The 15288-nt window shown below is 44.3% G+C and overlaps 1 protein-coding gene and 1 long non-coding RNA gene across 2 annotated transcripts; both read right to left on the bottom strand.

Annotated features, from left to right (window-relative positions):
* Window positions 1-723: 723 nt before the first annotated feature.
* On the bottom strand, window positions 724-8290 carry LOC126989459 (uncharacterized). The gene is made up of 4 exons (XR_007743295.1): window positions 8069-8290; window positions 3218-3337; window positions 2123-2383; window positions 724-986 (listed from the first exon to the last, which is right to left on the bottom strand). It is a non-coding gene; the product is annotated as an uncharacterized LOC126989459 (long non-coding RNA).
* A 613-nt stretch (window positions 8291-8903) lies between these two features.
* On the bottom strand, window positions 8904-14887 carry LOC126989460 (polyamine deacetylase HDAC10-like). Its single transcript, XM_050848045.1, has 5 exons — window positions 14787-14887; window positions 13902-14165; window positions 10174-10355; window positions 9536-9693; window positions 8904-8922 (listed from the first exon to the last, which is right to left on the bottom strand). The coding sequence occupies exons 2-5, from the start codon at window positions 14014-14016 to the stop codon at window positions 8904-8906; spliced, it is 474 nt and encodes a 157-aa protein (XP_050704002.1). The 5' UTR covers window positions 14017-14165; window positions 14787-14887.
* Between the last annotated feature and the right edge of the window lie 401 nt (window positions 14888-15288).

Here is a 15288-nt window from a genome sequence, read left to right as displayed (position 1 = left end):
AAAAAAAAAAAAAAAAACTGTACATGACACGCAGCAGAGCAAGGGGGAATACGTGCAGTGAAAATGTGTCATACAAGAGGTGTGTGTGGTGTGTCAGGACGAGGCAGAATGATGAGAATGAAGCGTGTATGAGCGGTTTGGTGTGGGTGTGGCAGCGAAAGGAGTGGAGTGTGCTGCGCCCAGATGGTTTGGACACGTGATGAGAATGGGTTTGTGAAGAGAGTGTATGAGGGAAGGCTTGAGGGAGGGACTGTCAGGGAAAGTGAGAAGAAAAAGGAAGAGAATGAGGAGGAGGAGGAGAAGACTGCATGGGTATATAAATGAAGATTTAAAGAGATAGAAGAAGAGAAATTGAAGAGCGAGAGTGCCAGAACAGGGACAGATGGAGGCACTTCTGAGATTGAGACACACACACACTGACTAAATACTGAGGAAATGTAGTAGTAGTAGAAAGAGAGAAAGAATAAGGAGAAGGAAGAGAAAGAGACAGAAGGCTGTGCTCTCTCTCTCTCTCTCTCTCTCTCTCTCTCTCTCTCTCTCTCTCTCTCTCTCTCTCTCTCTCTCTCTCTCAGGATCCATAGGATGACCCCCACAGTATGTTGACAACCCCCACAGACACATGCCTCCACAGACACATATATGGGTCTCCCCCCCCCTCTCTCTCTCTCTATAGAGCTAATTCTTTCTCATTATTTCTCTTCCTATCAGAACCCCGACAGAGAAGAAGCGAAAGATGAAGATGAAAGAGAAGAAGAAGGAGGAAGTGAAGAAGAGAAGGAAGGAAGAAGGGAAGTCTGTCTTTCAATAATAATAATAAAATATATGTTGAAAGAAATCAGTTTAAATTCTGTCCCTATAACACACACACACACACACACACACACACACACACACACACACACACACACACACACACACACACACACACACACATACCCTCTCCTCCTCTTCCTTCTCTTCTTTTCTTCTTCTTCTGCTTCTTCTTTCTGCAATACATTAAAACATATAACTATCCAAATCTGGAGGAGGAGGAGGAAGAAGAGGGGAGCATGGAGGGAAGGAGAGGGAGGCATAGAGGGAAGGAGAGAGAGAGAACAGAGTGGACCAAGGGAGATAGAGTGAGGGAGGAGAGATAAGAGAAAGAGAAGTAAAGAGTGGTGGAGAGAAAGAGAAGGGAAAAGGTGGGAGAGTGGGAGGGAGAGAAAGAGAGAGGGAGAAGGAGGAGAGGAGGGAGGGAAGCAAAGAAAATCGATTCTAACATAAGGAGAGATTTGGAGGAGGAGGTATAAATTCTGGAGGGGAGAGGAGAGGAGGAGGAGGAATGGGTGAAGAATGTAATGAAGGAAGAGAGGAGAGGGAAAGGGAGGAAGAAAGGAAGAGAGAGGGAGGAAGAATGAGAGAGAGGAGGAGGAGGAGAAGGAAGACGAGATATTATGAAAAAAAACTAATAAAAATCAAAATAAACCTTCTATTCCTTCTATTATCTTCTACTAATCACCAAGTCTATTATACTGATGGTAGATGTAGACAACCTCTCCCTGACTCTGCTCCAGGGAGGCAAGGAGCAGTGTGAGGGCAGTAAAGAAAGTAACCTTGCCCAGGGTCAGGCACCACAAGGACTCAAACCACAAGAAAAGACTGCAAAACATAGAGAGGATAATGTGCTTTGCTTCTTACTGTCTGACAACATCAATAACTATTGCCACTGAGAACTGAAGAAATGTTTTGAGAAATCTAACTAATACATGTCCAATATATAGTTCTGGAAATGAGGCAGCTTTCTATATTATGTGCTGACAACACTACCTGCACAGAACACGCCAGCAGGACATGGGGGATAACTTTCACCAGTCCTGCCCCTTAACCCCTTGACTGGATTTCTTACAAGAAGACCTCGCCAAGCTACAGCAATGGAACAAAAAATGTCTGCTACAATTCACTGAAGAAAAATGTAAAGTCCTGCACCTTGGGAGGGGATATCCAGCACACCAATACCACATGGGAAACACTCCACTATCACCACAGAGGCAGAGAAAGACCTGGGACTGTATGTTACCGGGCTACCAGTGAAGGCCAAATCCGTGACAATTGCAGTGGTCAGATTAAAGACCCCCACACTCACCTTGAAGCAGAGCGCCGGCCAGTAGCGGCTGTGGGTACGGATGACGTCATTGATGGTCTGCACGGCACTCTTGTTGGGCCCCAGGTGGGGCTCAAGGGGGGGGCAGCCGATCCCCCAGCAAGGCCTTGGCACACAGCGTCATGCAGTAGCTGATGGTGGTGAGGTTGAAGCCGCCCTCCAGTGCCAGAACCATGCGGCCCTCGGCCAGGCCAGACAGAAGGGCCATCATATGTCCAACGTAATCGGGACTCACGCGGCAACCTGGGAGTGTGTTTGAGGCTGTTACTTTAGGTATGAGATGCATGAAGGGAGGAATAAGGGAGGAGGAAGAGAAAGGGAGTCCTTTAATATGGAATGCAATGGTTAGGCTGTGTTACTTTAGGTATGAGATGCATGAAGGGAGGAATGGGGGTGAGGAAGAGAAAGGGAGTTCTTCACTATGGAATGCAATGGCTAGGGTGTGTTACTTTAGGTATGAGATGCATGAAGGGAGGAATGGGGGTGAGGAAGAGAAAGGGAGTTCTTCACTATGGAATGCAATGGTTAGGGTGTGTTACTTTAGGTATGAGATGCATGAAGGGAGGAATAAGGGAGGAGGAAGAGGAAGGGAGTTCTTCACTATGGAATGCAATGGTTAGGCTGTGTTACTTTAGGTATGAGATGCATGAAGGGAGGAATAAGGGAGGAGGAAGAGGAAGGGAGTTCTTCACTATGGAATGCAATGGTCTGCGATTACAATACACCAGGATACAATATAAGGAGACTACAAAATGCTTCATTGCATACACATGGCAGCCCCTGAAGATGAGTTATTAAGGCAGATAAAAATAAATAGATAAATAAATTAAAAAAAGCAAAAAGGACAATACAGAAATTTTGGATAAGAAAGAACACTAAAGGAATAAAGAGACGAAAACAAGAAACCCAAACAGTGAGGAGTGCACCAGGGAGTGCTGTTATGAAGCCAAAACTTCCGACCATGAACTGAGAATATAATTATGAAGAGAGAACTGAACTGAACTGAACAGATAGTGACAGAGAAAAAGACAGAGGCAGCAGCAGGTAGTCATACAGATAGTGACACCATCCACCAACCTCCAAGTGGGTCCCCGCACCAACATCAAGGATGGCAGTGACCAGGACCAGCTGTGGGTTGAACTGGTAGGCCACGGGCAGCACCACCTGAGTGAGAGCCTCTGCGTCACCCATGCCACTCTGAAACAACACAAGAAAAACACTGTGGCTTTAGTAAACACGACTTCTTCCTCCTGAACTGTGGCTGGGAGGAAGGACACTGGACGATGAAATACCAGAGCTGAGGACCATAACTGATTCTTGCATTGGAAGCTTGGATAGCAGGGTGAACCTTCATGTCCTGGACAGGGCTGTGTGGATCTAGACATTGATCAGTGGGAATCATAACAGGAAAAGAAGAAAGTGTCAGGTAATTGTGACTGAATGAAAATGCAATACTTCAGCACCAGTGTGGGGAGAAAAATACTCAGAGGACTTAGCACTCGAGGGTCAATTTTCTGATTTGTAGCTGGGAGGAAAGACACAGGATGGCAAAATAGCTGAATCAAGGGTTTAGCTGTTACATCTCTCTCTCTCTCTCTCTCTCTCTCTCTCTCTCTCTCTCTCTCTCTCTCTCTCTCTCTCTCTCTCTCTCTCTCTCTCTCTCTCTCCTGCCAGCCTAGTTTCCTTTTTATCATTCCTTCTTTCCTTAAATTTCCTTGGACTCTTCCCTTCTTTCTCCATTTAATTATTCCTCTTTCTCCTCCTCCTTCTTACCATCTTTCCAGGCCTCCTTTTCCTTCCTTCCTTTCTTTCCAAGTGAGGGCTGGAGCACTATTTCAAGTTGGTTAGCATGTGTTTGAATAGGAATTTAGAACAATCAAGACACCTGAAACTGATCTCTCTTTTGGCCACTTAGGCAATTATGGATGAGTAAAATATTGTGCCAAAAATGTTCCTGGTCCATGTAATGTGTCTATGTATTTTTTGGGGGGGGAGAAAGGACGGACTCTATCTACTTTACCTCCCTTTAATACAACCTTGGTGATGCTGTTGTTATGTCCATTTATTCTGTTTGTCTCACAGTAAGCAAACTGCATTGCATTTCTTTCCTCTCCACCTTCCTTCTATCCCTTTTCCTGAATGGTTCCTGTCTCTTGAGGGAAACAACCTCTCTCGAAATAGCTGTTCATTTATTTGGGAAAAAACAAACTCTGGGCACCTGGCTCATAGTTGTCATCATCTGATTAACCTTAAAAGATGCAGCATTGAAAGACTCCATCTAACATCTTCACTACCAGGTCAATGAACACAGTACAGATAAACTTATCAATTCATGAAAGGTAATGCAGCAAATGTCAGGAGATAACTGGGTGTACCTACCTATCACACTATCTAGCTATCTATCTAGGCATAGTATTTGGACATGAAGAGCTCTCAGGTCAAAGGCAGGTCCGGTGAGGGTCAGAGAGTAGGACATGAAGCAAGCGACCAGTGAGCAGCATTCTCAAACTGCAACAATGTCTGTGTAAAAGTAATTCCAAAAAAGGGTCAAGGGAAACTTGGTCCCATGGAGGTGCAGCACACTTGTTAACCCCTTGGCTGCATATTTCCAGCCAGAAGACAGACCTCACCAAGCTACAGGAGTGGAACGAAAATGTCTGCTACAATTCAATGAAGAAAAATGTAAAGTCCTGCACCCTGGGAGGGGATATCCAGCACACCAGTACCACATGGGAAACACTCCACTATCCACCACAGAGGCAGAGAAAGTCCTGGGAGTGTATGTTACCAGGCTACCAGTGAAGGGATATCCAGCACACTAATACCACATGGGAAACACTCCACTATCCACCACAGAGGCAGAAAAAGACCTGGGACTGTATGTTACCAGGCTACCAGTGAAGGGATATCCAGCACACTAATACCACATGGGAAACACTCCACTATCCACCACAGAGGCAGAGAAAGTCCTGGGAGTGTATTTAACCAGGCTACCAGTGAAGGGATATCCAGCACACTAATACCACATGGGAAACACTCCACTATCCACCACAGAGGCAGAGAAAGACCTGGGAGTGTATTTAACCAGGCTAACAGTGAAGGGATATCCAGCACACTAATACCACATGGGAAACACTCCACTATCCACCACAGGCAGAGAAAGACATGGGAGTGTATTTAACCAGGCTAACAGTGAAAGCCAAATCCGTGCCAGTCGCAGCGGATGGGCAAATATGTGAAATGTTCAACAAATAAATAGGACACAGAGTCAAAGGAATGCAGTGATATGTAAAAAGACCCATTCTGCTTATGAAAATTAAGTAGATTGAACATTCTAACACAGGGAAAACAAGAAAATTTTGACCTCTCCCTCTCTATTGGAAAGATTCTATGAGCAAACCATTTTGTGACCATTACTCAACATCTGGAAGGGTAAAGTGTGACCAGGTGCAAAAAATATCAAACATGCACAAGAGAAAGGAAACTAGAACGTAGTCATCTACATGAAAGGTAGAAAAAGTTTCTGCCTCTACTACACACCTAGGTCGGAACTGTCAAACGCCTCCGCCCTTCACATCAACTATTTCCAGAGGGCAAAAAGGAGACCAGTCGGGTTCTGATGCATGTTTTTTTAGGTTCACAGTACAGAGGAAGGGTCAAACCACCTCCAGGGCCATAAACTACTCCTGGAAATGCCCACAGCTATCATGAACGCCTTGTCAAACAGGTGACCTTGGGTGCGGAAATGTTTAAGAATGTGACCCCTAGACTGGTAGAGGCTGACCAGGGGTAAAATAAATACAATGGTCATGCACAAAAGGAAAGAAACAAAAACATTTTCATCATCTACTTCAAAGGTAAAATGACAAAGTGTCTGCATCTACTACACACCTACACTGGCCCTGTATTCTCAAACCTTTGGGCACCCAAGTACACATATTTAACAGGGTTTCCATAGGCGTTGTGGGCATTACTAGGGACAGTGTACTGTACCTGGTGGTGGTGCGGCCCTTCTTCTGTACCATGAATGTGAAAAAATCCGCATGAAAACCCAATTAACCCCTTGACTGAGGATTTCCTACCAGAAGACTTCACCAAGCTACAGGAGTGGAATAAAAGGTGGCTGCTACAATTCAATGACGAAAAATGTAAAGTCCTGCACCTTGGGAGGGAATATCCAGCACATCAGCACCACATAGGAAACCAGGCTACCAGTGAAGGCCAAATCCGTGCCAATCGCAGTGGACGGGCTAGTCTTTTTCGGCCTTTGGAAATAGTTGACGTGGTGGGAGGTGGAAGCGTTGAGAATACCGACACTGGTGGAAACTAAAAGCTGAGCTGGGCCCGGATCCAAAGAGAAGGCTGCTTACCGACATCAGTATCGTTACCGAACGTTTGCCCGGACGACATCGCTAAATTCAGATCCCAAGAGGAGACTTAACGATATCGCTCAGGCCTCGCTACTGCAGAAAGCCAACTGATTGGGTAAGCGCCACGATGATGTCATCAGACTCGACAGCCAATCACAGCATGTCATTGAAAATTTTCAGCCAATCATACGGCTGCATTCCTCAGCTGTGGCGGCCAACGTTGTCAGATTGTCGTGCTCAGCCGCTTATATTTCCTACTTCCTACCCCTAAACGGTCTTCAGGGCTACAATAACGAAACTCATTTATAGTTATAGTTAAAAGAGTTAAATCCTGATGTTTCTTGGCAATAGTTAGGCAACTTAGGCGTTAGAAACCGGTAAATACTATGCTCTGAGTACGATAACCCTCACCTTACACACGGCAGGAAAGTTCTTTTACCCAGAAAAAGGTTGAACCACTGAGGAAAATGCGGCGCCCGAGGTTCAGTGAGTCTGAGCTGCTGACAATGGTTGAGGAGGTCTGACAATGGTTGAGGAGGTGGAGAAAAGAGAGGCAGTCATCATGGGGAAACATGACTACGGGGCATAACGGGAGAAGAAGCACCCTATAGCTGGCAGCAAGTCGTCCTCAGCCTTTTATGGTTGCCGATTTCCGACACAAAAACTCTCTCCTGGGCCCCGATAACTGGATTCATATATTGTTATAGTCATAATGATTGATTATTAGTGCTTCTGGGCAGTAGTTAAGGGTCAGAAACAGGTAAATACGATGCTCTGAGTACAACAATCTGGCAATGGTGCTTAGAGATGCCAGATTTTTTTTTTGTGACAGTGACACTCTTTACCGGGGAGGGGGCGGGGCACGGGCCGGGGTGGAGGTAAGCATCAGCGAGGCAGCACTTGTGATGATAATTTACTCGTGTGCAGTGTGTACAGATCATCATTTTATAATTAAATTTGCTCTGTGTACTCTAAAACCTATATCTAATGCTAAAAAATCATAAATAAGTTTATCATGATGAACTTCGCTACGTTTACGAAGGGTTCTCGTTAAGTTAACCACACTGTGACGTCATAGTTTAGCTTCTTGGATGCCATTAACGAATGTTTACATCGGTATCTCAGTTAGCGAGATCGCTAACGGTTCTTGGATCTAGGACCCAGTGTGCTAAAAAAAATCTAGCGTTAACACAGGCACACACAAAAAGGTCCTGCTCACCACCATCCTTTCCCCTGAAAAGAGGAGACAGAATGACCCACTTTGGCGAGACTCATGCATTTGGGAGTTAGTAAGTTATGTCTTCACGCATGCAGCAAAAAGTCAATTCCTGCTATACTTTTATTGGTGCAGAGAAGAGCAATGAAAAAAAAATGTCCTCGAAACACTTTTTTGATTTATGTGGTTTCATTGATTTAGGTATTTATTGACTGATTTTTTATTTATTTATTTATTTGTGTATGTTTGTGTGTGTGTCTGTATGTGTGTGTGTGTGTGTGTGTGTGTGTGTGTGTGTGTGTGTGTGTGTGTGTGTGTCGTCAGCAGAGATATGGCCCTCACCTTGTTGCAGGGAATGTTAATGTTGTAGCCTTGGCCAGGTCCCGTCCCCACTCGTCGTAGTTTGGGTCCTCAGAGGATGGGAAGAAGAGGCCATGGTGGTGGCGGTGGAGGGACACGTACAGCACCCTCGGTTCGGCCACAAACACGTGCTGGATGCCGCTGCCGTGGTGCACATCCCAGTCTACCACCAGCACCCTGCAGGCCAGTGATGGGTGTTGAGAGTACAGTAGAATGCACACACACACACACACACACACACACACACACACACACACACACACACACACACACACACAGACGGGACCACACGAGCGTAAAGCCCAGGCCCTGTAAAACTACAACTAGGTAAATACAACTAGGTAAATACACACACACATTCACACCACACACCCACATGCACACACTCACACACACACACACAAACAAACAAACTAGTGGAGTCCCCCAAGGATCGGTGCTGGAATATGCAGCGTTAGTGTGGTCACCTAGATTGAAGAAAGAAATTATAAAGTTGGAAAGAATACAAAGAGCAGCAACCAAACCTCCGGAAACTCTGAGAGAACACACTTGTGAAGAAAGACTGGAGAAATTGGGACTAACAACACTGGAGAGCAGAAGAGAGAGAGGGGACCTAATAGCATTATACAGGATACAAGAGGGATTGGATAAATTGGACAGGGAAGACTTAGTGGTACGTGACAGAAGTGTGACAAGGGAATAGTAAGAAATTGAAGAAGAGCGACTGTAGGAGAGACATCAGGAAATACAGTTTTCCATACAGAAGCATAACAACATGGAACGGACTTGACGAGGAGACTGTATGTGCAAAAAAGAATCATGAATTTAAAGCCAAACTGGATAATAAGCGTTATGGAGGCGGGACAGCACGAGCCTAGTAAGGCTCTTTTCCTGTATTTCACAACTAGGTAAACACACACACACACACACACACACACACACACACACACACACACACACACTCACACCCACACACACATATACACACACTCACACCAACACACACACACACACACACACACACACACACACACACACACACACACACACACACACACACACACACACACACAGGACAATAAAGAAAGGGAGAGAGAAGGAAGAAAATGATAAAAGGAGATGAGAGATTTTTGATAAAGGAAGGAGAGATGGGATAAAGGAAAGAAGGAATATAAATAGATGATGCCAGATAGATAAAAGGAAGATGACGATAAAGGAAGGAGATGGGAGAGAGGGAATGAAGAATCATGAGATAGATAAGACCGAAGAGATTACAGATAGAAGAGGGAAGGAGAGATGGAAGAGAAGAAGGAATAAGAGAGACAGGTGATGCAAAACTGATTCAGGATAAAGGAAGGAGAGGAAGATAAATAGGTGATGTGAAGGAAATATTTGACAAAGGAGTGATAATGATGAAAATAAAAGGCAGAGTTAATGTGGTGCCAGGGCCAAGTAGCGCCCACCTTGGCATCCCACCCTGTTGGCGGCGACGGCCACGTTGTTGTAGAAGCAGAGGCCGTGGGGGCGGTCTGGCTTGGCGTGGTTGCCGGGGAACGGATGATGCCCACGCCGGCCCTGTCTCGGCCTGCAAACACCTCGTCCACGACCTTCAAGGAAAGAGATTGTATCATTCCTACATTGTTTTCCTCCTCTTTCATTACTATCAATTCCAAATGCATTCTTCAGGGTCGTATATTATGACTAGAAAAAGAGTACATATAAGTGTGTGTATAAAAAGTATAGAATGCAGAATGAAAAAAAGATTACAGGCTTTTACTATATTTTCTTTCCTTCTCCTTCTCCTCCTCCTCCTTATTCTCTTCTTCCTCCAATTTGAATACAGCATTATTTTCTATTACAGGCTTTTACTATATTTTTTCTCCTCCTTTTCCTTCCTCCTCCTGCTCCTCCTCCTCCAATCTAAAAACCCAACCATGAGCAGAGACTAGAGGAGTGACTCAATGCCATTCCTTTTCATCTCCTGTCTCACACACCTCCTCCTCCTCCTCCTCCTTCCTCTACCATCGTGAACGCAACATTACTCTCTCCTACATGCACTTATGGTACTTCTTTCTCCCCCCTCGTACCCGCAGCAGTGAGCCGGCCGAGAGCAGGGCACAGGCGTAGGTGGCGGGGTGGAGGTAGACAGACTTGTAGTTCTCCTGAAGGGTCTGCAGCTCCTCCTCCCCCTGGGCCTGGAGGCTGAACATGAAGGCCATGTGTTCCTGGCTGTGTGTGAGCTCCACCTCCTCCCCCTGGGCCACCGAGGCTGTGCAAGGATGGATAGAGGGAGTGAGAAAAGGGTTAGATTAAGATTAGACTCTTTCTTTATTAATGTCTCTTTGGCATCATCTGCATATCTCTCTATTTCTCATTTCCTCTCTCCCATCTCTCCTTCCTTTATCCAGAATCTGTTTTGCATCATCTCTCTCTCTCTTTCTTCCTCTTCCAACTCTCCTTCCTCAATTCTAATGCCAACAACGAGAACAACTTCTTTGCCTCAACTCAACCCAACTGATCCTACTGGCTGACACTGCATCATGTTTATAAAGCAGGTCCAAGGAATAGAGAGAGCTGCATGCCCTCTATGCTTTACTATAGGTGGCTATACAGGTGTTAGCCAGTGCAGGTGTGAAGGGAGACTCATACTAAGCAAGGCGAGCAAGGAGAAGTAAACAACGGAACAGTGAACGACGGAGCAGTGACATAAACATGAACACACACACAATAAACACACATCATACAGGCAGTGCCTCCACCACCCATCTGCAGCCGCTTGCCTCGCCCCAGCACCCCGGCAAGCCCCAGCACCTCCCACACCCTCTGGATGCGCTCTTGATGTTCCCTGTGTGTGTGCGGGGGGGGGGGGGGGGAGTGGGGGAGTCAGCGTGTATCTGTATTGTGTTGTGTGTGAGGGAAACTTGTCTGGTAAAAAAAGGCTGCTCTGGCTGCCTTTATTTTTCAATAAAGACAGAGTTAATCGTGGAGGTGGAGGAGCGGCTCTTTACGTCAAAAGCAAAGTTGATAAAACACCAAAGGACAGTACTGTAGAACATTGGAGCGTGAGTACAAATACTGATCAATTAAAAATCAACATATCCGTCACTTATAGGCTTACGGGTCAATCACGCAAGGATGATGAAATAATGTATAGCGTTTTGCAAAGAACACTCCGAAACAGTGAAGCATTGATTTTGGGCGATTTTAATCTACCGCATATAGACTGGCAGACACTCACGGGATCCGAAGGGGAATCGCACAGGATGTTAGACTTCGTTGAAAATAGCTGCCTTAGCCAAATGGTTAGTGAACCAACGCGCGATAATAGTATTCTTGATCTTGTATTAGTAACCCAAGATAAGTTAGTTGACAATGTTAGCGTTGGCGAACACCTCGGATCATGCGATCATAGACTGGTGCGTGTCGACGTAAGAGCTCAAACAAGGATTGCAGAGAATAAGGTATTGGTTTCCAATTTTAAAAGAGCGGATTTTGAAAGAATAAGACAGTCATTAACGAACTTTCAATTAGTATCCAACATCGACGTCGAAGAATCTTGGCAAGACTTTAAAGCTCGATTACTAACTGAACAAAATAAATCCGTGCAATCTTGTGAAAAGCGCCGAAAAGTTAAAAATCCTCCGTGGTTTAATAATTAAATTAAACTTGCTCTCCAAAAGAAGAACTTGTTATATAGGCAAAAGAAAACCGATAACTCTACCGAAAATAGTACACGGTACTACGAAGCAAGACGACAAGTCAAAAGTTTAATCAAACAGGCGAAACGGAGGTACGAAGTAAACATTGCGGTAAATTGCAAGTCAGATCCTAAAAGTTTTTTTTTATATTTAAACAACAAAAAAGAGATTCGAAGTGGGATTGGCCCATTAACAGATAATTCGGGCAATATCGTGACAGACAGCCAACGCATAGCGAACACGTTAAATTCTTATTTCGCCTCGGTTTTCAATAGCAATTCTACCGATACTGCTGCTGTTCCTGACACTATTGAAAATCCCAGTCATTCCCTCCCTGGCTTTGAAATCAGTACAGATGAGGTTCTCAAAGCGCTGCAGTCACTTAAAACTAACAAAAGTCCAGGACCTGATAAAATATATCCAAAATTACATAAAGAAATATCAAGAGAGATACTCAGACCTTTAACAATGCTGTTTAACATGTTTTTGCACCATGGTATCGTTCCTAGTGATTGGAAAATGGCTAACGTAACACCCATTTTCAAAAAAGGTGACCGAAAATTACCGGATAATTACAGGCCAATCAGCTTAACTTCAATTATTGGTAAATTATTTGAGACAATTATTTGAGATAAAGTAGTTAACTACCTAGAGTGTAATTCGCTAATCCTGGACTCGCAACATGGTTTCCGTAACAACAGATCTTGTTTGTCGAATATATTAACGTTCTCTAACGAGCTTTTTGCAGTCTATGATGTTTCTAAATCACTTGATGTTATTTATTTGGACTTCCAGAAGACGTTTGATAAAGTTCCACACTACAAGTTGCTTCATAAAATCAAGGAAATAGGTATCGGGGGTAAGCCTCACGAATGGATCAAGCACTGGCTAAGCCAGAGAGAGCAAAGAGTTGTAATAAATGGAGTGACCTCTGAGTGGATGCCAGTCACTAGTGGTGTCCCCCAAGGCTCTGTCCTGGGACATGTTCTCTTCGTCATGTACATCAACGACATTGACCTTGGTCTCAATAATGTCATTAGTAAATTTGCGGACGACACGAAAATCGGGAATGCGGTACTTACGCAATGTGACAGGCGGAGCCTACAAGAAGATTTGCGTAAAATATCAGATTGGTCAGTAAAATGGGAAATGCCTTTTAATATAAATAAACGCCAGATTCTGCAGGTTGGAATAGAAATTTAAAGAAGGACTATGAAATGTGCGGCGTTAAAGTTAAAGACGTTCACTCGGTCAAAGAGCTTGGCGTCACAGTCGCGTCTATCTTCAAGTTTTCCCAGCAGTGCAACGAGTCCGTTAAAAAAGCAAACAGGATTCATTCAAGAATAAAAAAATGTTATACTACCTTTGTATAATAGTTTCGTTAGACCTCATTTGGAGTATGACGTGGAATTTTGGTCTCCCCACCATGCGAAAGACATTGCTTAATTAAAAGGTGTTCAGCGAAGAGCAGCCAAGATGATTCCTTCATTACGAAACAAACCCTACGAGGAAAGGCTGTCACATCTAAACCTGTTTTCTCTTGAAAAACGCCGCCTCAGAGGAAAACTGATCGAGTGCTTTAAAATACTTGACGGTTTTACCAACGTGGATGATTCGACGTGAACGAGAAATAATTGCGCTAAACTTAAATGTAGACAAGTTCATTCAGATTGCACAAAATCCTTCTTCACTAATGCTGTCGTTCGAGACTGGAACAGATTACCACCATCAGTGGTGCCGTGTAACTCGATTGCATCGTTTAAACATAATCTTGACCGCTATCTCCTCCATCTAAATGTTCACTAGGTCAGCTTCAACGCCATGGTGGCCGCATGACAACTGTCACTTAGGTTTAGGACAGACCACATAGTTTGGGCCTGAGGGCCTGTGTGGTCTGGTGATCTATGTAATTATATGTAATTCTTCCCTGCTCTCTCTTCTTTCCCTCTCAACCCCTCTCTCTCTCTCTCTCTCTCTCTCTCTCTCTCTCTCTCTCTCTTCCTCTTTGCCTTCCCTTTCCTTTCCTTCCCTCCCTCCACTCTTTTTCCTTTCTCCTTTTCCCTCCTCCTCTCTCTTTCTTTCCCCTCCTCCCCTTCCTTCTCTTCCTCCCAACGTACCTTCTTTCCTCAGCTGCAGCAGTTTCTTATCAATCCTCTCCCTGAGCTGCTGCGTCTGTGGTGTGAGGAGCTGCATGCATGGTGTGTCTGGTCTGGAAGCGTAAGGGACGAACATCTACGAGGCCTTGGAAGAAGAGGCTCGGGGTGAAGGTCCTGGGGTCAGCCTCGCCCCACACCTCCTACTGGCTGAAGGACCCCTGGTAGTGGAAGCAGCGCCAGTGTGCCCGCTGGACGTACACCAGGCTCAGCAGTGTCTCTTGAAGGCTGGGGAGGACAGGGAAGGAATAGGAAGTTTAACCTTTTGACTGGGGATTTCCTATAGGAAGACTTTACCAGGCGACAAGAATGGAGCAAAAAATGGTTGCCACAGTTCAATGAAGAAAAATGTAGTCTTGTACCTTGGGAGGGGAAATCCAGCACACCAATACCACATGGGAAACACTCCACTATCCACTACAGAGGCAGAGAAAGACCTGGGACTGTATGTAACCAGGCTACCAGTGTAAGCCAAATCAGGTTAAGGTTAAGTAAAGGAAAAAGGCATTATTATTGAGATCCGACAAAGGGCATCAAGGGAAAAGAAAATAATGCTATAGACCTAAACAGAGTCCCCTCAATGAGCAGACATGGATAGGGAAAATAATATAGCCATTCCCAGTAAAGTAAGGAGAATAATAATAAGAAAAAGAGGGGACAAAAACAATATGAAAAGAAAAAAGTTCAATAAATCATGCGTCCCAGATAAGACAGACAGAGAGATAGATAAATGGATATAGATAGACTGAGATAGATAGATATAGACATATATAAACAGAGACAGATAGATAGATAGATAGGTATAGAGATGGATAGATTGATATAGACAGACAGACAGCTATCAGGTACCTTGGTGATGGCTGCAGGGTGGGGTCCAGCAGGGGGGGCAGTGGCGGCCCAGCAAGGCACTGAGGGTGTGGGCGGCACTCTTGGCCCTGGACGGCAGGCAGTACCCTCCCTGCACACACAACAGGGATTATTATTATTGTTATTATTATTATTATTATTATCATTATTATTATTATTATTATTATTATTATTATTATTATTATTATTATTATCATTATTAATATTATTATTATTATTATTATTATTAATATTATTATTATTTTTATTATTATTATTATTACTACTACTCTTATTATTATCAATTTTACTATCATCCTGCTATGTAATAATAATTGTCTGAGCTATTTTTTAAGATTTCTGTGCAATATTTTTTTTTCAAGTTTTCAGTGGTGTCATTTTTTTCCCCTATTGAATTCTATAGGGAGGTAGAATGCATAACAGTGTGTGGATGTGTGGTGCTCAGTTCCTGCCACAATGTTTGGGTGAGGTGAGACTGGTCACC

This window comes from Eriocheir sinensis, unplaced genomic scaffold, assembly GCF_024679095.1.
Source record: "Eriocheir sinensis breed Jianghai 21 unplaced genomic scaffold, ASM2467909v1 Scaffold1178, whole genome shotgun sequence".
Classification (NCBI taxonomy): Eukaryota; Metazoa; Arthropoda; class Malacostraca; order Decapoda; family Varunidae; genus Eriocheir; species Eriocheir sinensis.
The sequence above is the reverse complement of the archived record's forward strand: the minus strand, read 5'-3'. Positions and strand labels throughout refer to the sequence as shown.

What these genes read in the sequence shown, in the direction of transcription:
- LOC126989460 (XM_050848045.1), bottom strand. Translation starts at nt 14,016, where the DNA reads ATGTTCGTCCCTTACGCTTCCAGACCAGACACACCATGCATGCAGCTC. An exon ending in GCTGCAGCTGAGGAAAGAAG is followed by an intron (nt 10,356 to 13,901) that starts GTACGTTGGGAG and finishes ATCCTTGCACAG; the next exon opens with CCTCGGTGGCCCAGGGGGAG. An exon ending in CGGCCGGCTCACTGCTGCGG is followed by an intron (nt 9,694 to 10,173) that starts GTACGAGGGGGG and finishes CTTTCCTTGAAG; the next exon opens with GTCGTGGACGAGGTGTTTGC.